Consider the following 4,671-nt stretch of genomic DNA (forward strand, 5'->3'; position numbering starts at 1 on the left):
TTGTTTTCTATTTTCTAATTTTTATAGTTGTACTGAAAAATTATTTTACAGTTGTTTTTAAAAAGCTGTTTAGTACAGTTTTCATTTTTGTTTTTGAGAAATTGAAAAAACTGTTTGGTACAGTTTTCATTTTTGTTTTTGAAGGAGAAGAAGGAAAGAAGAGAAATTTTTTTTTTTTACAAAACACATTTTAATTGTTTTCAGTTTTATTTACTATTTTACAAAACAATTTCAAAAAATTTTAAAATTTTTTTCCGAAAAATTAAACCAAACGTAACTTTCACTTTTTGTTTTCAATTTTTTTATCTCAAAAAGTCAAAAACACTTTTTGGAATGAAAACCAAACGCTCATCGATTTCTGTTTTCTTTTTTTTGGATCACATCAAAGACATTATATTAAATTTAGATCTTGATGATAAATAATCATCCAACACTTAAAAAAACACGTGATAGTTACGTGGACGTAATGTAAAGAGTCTTTCCTCTTTGTTTCCTTTTAATCAAATTTCTTCAGAAGAAGATTCCAGTTTCCATGGCTTCCTCCGATTTCGACGATCTTTCGTACCAGTCCGGCCACGGAAACACGTTCACCTCGGAGGCCATCGCCGGAGCTCTGCCGGAGGGTCAGAACAGCCCTCTGGTGTGTCCGTACGGCCTCTACGCCGAGCAAATCTCCGGCACATCTTTCACGTCCCCTCGCGGCCTCAACCTCCGCTCGTGGCTCTATCGGATCAAACCCTCCGTCACTCACGAGCCTTTTCGGCCTTCTCCGACCGCCGCGAAGCTCGTCGGAGAGTTCACGCAGTCCAACAGCGCCGCCACGCCGACTCAGCTCCGGTGGAGGCCGGTGGATGGTGACTTGTCCCCGACGCCGACGAACTTCGTCGACGGGCTTTTCACTGTGTGTGGCTCCGGGAGCGCCTTTCTACGACACGGCTATGCGATTCACATGTAAAACCTACTTACCTAACCCTCTTTTAATCAGGATTGTGTTTATTAGGGCTTGAACTGAGAGATTAGGTTAATCAATAATCTGTTTGAGCTGATTCGGATATTCCGCGGTGTTTGATCGGCGATTGCGTTGAATTTGCAGGTACAATGCCAACGCATCTATGTCCGATTGCGCGTTTTGCAGCGCCGATGGCGATTTCTTGATAGTTCCCCAGAAAGGAAGTGAGTCAAATTTGAAAGTTACTTAGATTTTGATACCAATTACCTCTGCTAATTTATTACATATTAGGAAAATACAACTTCTATTTCCTTTCTCTCTATTATTTATAGTTAATAACTAATAATCTCTAGTTTCAATAATTCTCCTAGGAAGATAATTAAAACAAAAAATTAGCAAAATAGGCAACTTAAACATTTGAGTTTAGTAAAACAGCGGACGTTTCGTAAATCTTAGGTAAATAGTCATTATATTTTATTTATAAGTGTATTTTTTTACAAAAATACCCATAAATAAGCTCAATTTTTTTTTTGGTATTTATGGGTATTTTTGTAAATATACGCTTGTAAATAAGCGTATATAAAATGCAATGGCTATTTATCTAAGATTTACGAAACGTTGACTATTTTGCAAAAACAAACGTTTAAGTTGACTATATACCTAATGGACCCCGCTGATCTATGACGAAAGAAATCAAAATAATAACCGAGTAACTCTTCTCCTAAACACTAATGACAAACACATGATCGAATAATTGAAATAGCTTACCCTTTTCGTAGTTCTACTACGAGTCTTAACAAATTGTATGCCGAGTAATGGAGATACTTCCTCGTTTCGCGTCGGCTTTGAATAGTCTTTTGGTCTAGTTTCTCTGTACTAAGTAGCTGGTTTAAGACTTGTTTTCAGACACATTATTCTTTGCTGTAATTTGTGTATATTTCAGGGCTGTGGATCACTACAGAGTGTGGGAAGTTACGAGTATCCCCTGGAGAAATCGTAATCGTGCCTCAGGGATTTCGTTTCTCCGTCGATCTACCAGATGGTGTTTCCCGAGGCTATGTAGCAGAGATTTTCGGGGCCCATTTTCAGCTCCCCGATCTTGGGCCGATCGGAGCTAATGGGCTCGCGGCCCCAAGAGATTTCCTCGCTCCGACAGCGTGGTATGAAGACACTCATCGCCCGGGATACACCATCCTCCAAAAGTTTGGCGGCGAGATTTTCACCGCTAAACAAGATTTCTCGCCCTTCAACGTCGTTGCTTGGCATGGTAACTATGTTCCTTATAAGGTGATGCTTTTTTATCTGATAAGAACCTTAGTAATTCATCAATAAACATGCGTCATGAGACCCGGAACTCTCTCCAAAGAACATTTTAGTCTAAATGCTCTTACGTAGAATTATTTAAAAGAACTGCAAGAACTGAAGGATCGAGTATTATCAAGTAAATGGAAATTAGATGGTAGATTCTTTAGCAGTTCGGTATGGTTCCCGGTTCTATAGTTTTAAGAGCCAAAATATTCGACACGGCCCGAAAATCTATGTAGAAACCAGACACTTTTTTTAACCTTAAATGAAGAACTTATTTGTTCTTTTATCTAGAGTTCTCTCGGCTTCACATTCTTTCTTTTTTTTGCTGCATAAATTTTTGGGTCCAGTGGCTATCTAGCCTTATGAAACGTAAGAAATTTGAAATAGCCAACGTGTCGTTAATTTTTTGTAAATAGCCACGTAAATCTATTTACGCTATAAAAATAACAAAAAACGCAGAGTAAATTTCTAGTAAATATGGTTATTTACGAAATATTTACAAGAGTTTTTGGCTATTTACGAAAAATTTACATAACGTTGGCTAAAACACAAACGCTTATGTTTATGTGGCTTATATCGCTAAATTTTTTGTTTTTTTTTTGGACCAACCAAATTGCACATTCTTTTTTCACTTGCAGTACGATCTTAGTAAATTCTGCCCATACAATACAGTTCTGATCGATCACAGCGATCCATCAATAAACACAGGTACACAAAAGTTCTACTTAGTCAACATGCTGGGTTGACTGATTGTTGCTAAACCACCTATGTTTCAGTACTGACTGCACCAACTGACAAGCCCGGCGTAGCTTTGCTTGATTTCGTGATATTCCCTCCGCGGTGGTTGGTCGCCGAGCACACGTTTCGACCGCCGTATTATCACCGGAATTGCATGAGCGAGTTCATGGGCCTCATTTACGGCGGGTACGAGGTAAAATAATAGTTTTATTTAGCATAGAGTCAATTATTGTGCGAGTGACATTTTGGTCCTTCAATAGTTTTCGATTTATAGTGTAAGACTATGTTTTTTATATAAAAAAAAAATATGTTTTTTAAGTTCATCATAAATAAATAATTCATTTATTATTTATTTATTTATTTACAATACATGCAAAAAACGAAAAAATCCCTACTCTATTTTGAAAGTGTTACGATCAGTGTATGGGAATATCTGTGTCGTTTTACATAGGCGAAAGCTGATGGGTTTGAACCGGGCGGGGCTAGCCTCCATAGCTGTATGACTCCTCATGGTCCCGATACAAAGACTTACGAGGTAATCCAATCGATGATCTCGCTTTAGATGAGATCATTCTCTTACATTCACATTCATGGCGTGTGAGTGAGAGATTGTAACATGTGTGCGACATTCCTTGTGAAACAGGCAACCGTTTCAGATGGGAAAGAGGTGGGTCCGTTCAGGATCAAAGACACGATGGCTTTCATGTTCGAGTCGAGTTTGATCCCTAGAGTCTGTACATGGGCTCTCGATTCGCCCTACATCGATCGCGATTATTACCAGTGTTGGATCGGACTCAAGTCTCATTTTACAGTTGGCAACAAGAACCAAGATGATGATAATGATAACAGCCTTCAAGTTCACTCAAGGGAATAGAGTCACAGGTAAGGGGAAAAGAGACTTGTGTACAGCATATAGTAACATCTTTGTTGTATAAATAATAAAAAGGTTCAGAAAGCAAATGAAATAGTAGATGTAGGAATGTTGGTGAGTATATCTCTCATTTTATAGAGTGGAAAAATGAAGAATGAAATAAAGGGCTTACAGAGTAGGTGCAAGTAAAACGCACTAAAGCTGAGCAGCAGCAATAATAATAATTACAAAAATATAATGGACTTAGCCAGTTGAAAAGTATTGAAATTCTGCGGAAACCGGATTTTTGAAGAGTCTCGGCACCGGTTAGTATAAAATTGTGTCTTTCCCTGAAAATCGTGGTAACTCGGACAGAAAAAGGTTTAATTTTCGGTTAGTGAAATCCGGCTTTTTTTTTTTTTATTTTTTTTTTTTATTTTTTTTTTTATGGTCTTTAAGAGGAAGTCGGGATCAAAATTCGAATTGGGAAAGAGAAGAAAATTTTACAGTCACTGCGCTGTATGATTTTAATTGTATACCGTTGAATCCCATGACTTCTGAACATTTTTCGATCGCTAATATCTATAAAATTCCAGACTTGCAACGGTGTGCTTTAATGGTGGTCCAAAGATTTTGAAGACTTTTATCGTATTAATTTTGAAAGAAGACGACGAGAAAGGAGAGAAAAAAAAAAATCGGGCCCACATAAATGAGAATTAGTAATAATAATAAAGCAAAAAAAAAGAGAAGAAATTAGTATTTGTGCTAAAGTATATGATATTATGTGAATGACAATAACATTGATTTTTTTTTTTAGAAATTGCCT

The 4,671-nt window shown here is 37.2% G+C and overlaps 1 protein-coding gene across 1 annotated transcript; it reads left to right on the plus strand.

Moving 5' to 3' along the window:
* The first annotated feature begins 463 nt into the window (after positions 1 to 463).
* HGO (homogentisate 1,2-dioxygenase) lies at positions 464 to 4,235 on the plus strand. Its single transcript, XM_089613274.1, has 7 exons — positions 464 to 951; positions 1,094 to 1,173; positions 1,893 to 2,236; positions 2,896 to 2,965; positions 3,034 to 3,188; positions 3,447 to 3,530; positions 3,639 to 4,235. The coding sequence occupies exons 1-7, from the start codon at positions 533 to 535 to the stop codon at positions 3,867 to 3,869; spliced, it is 1,383 nt and encodes a 460-aa protein (XP_089469400.1). The 5' UTR covers positions 464 to 532; the 3' UTR covers positions 3,870 to 4,235.
* Positions 4,236 to 4,671: the final 436 nt, after the last annotated feature.

The sequence above is a fragment of the Urtica dioica genome, chromosome 4 (assembly GCF_054948205.1).
Source record: "Urtica dioica subsp. dioica isolate 48M chromosome 4, U.dioica_male_clone48M_v1_H2, whole genome shotgun sequence".
NCBI lineage: Eukaryota > Viridiplantae > Streptophyta > Magnoliopsida > Rosales > Urticaceae > Urtica > Urtica dioica.

Excerpts from the sequence above, each read along its gene's own strand:
- HGO (XM_089613274.1), top strand. The coding sequence starts at position 533 with ATGGCTTCCTCCGATTTCGACGATCTTTCGTACCAGTCCGGCCACGGA. Across the intron at positions 952-1,093 it reads CACGGCTATGCGATTCACAT|GTACAATGCCAACGCATCTA; the intron begins GTAAAACCTACT and ends TTGAATTTGCAG. Across the intron at positions 2,966-3,033 it reads CGATCCATCAATAAACACAG|TACTGACTGCACCAACTGAC; the intron begins GTACACAAAAGT and ends CCTATGTTTCAG.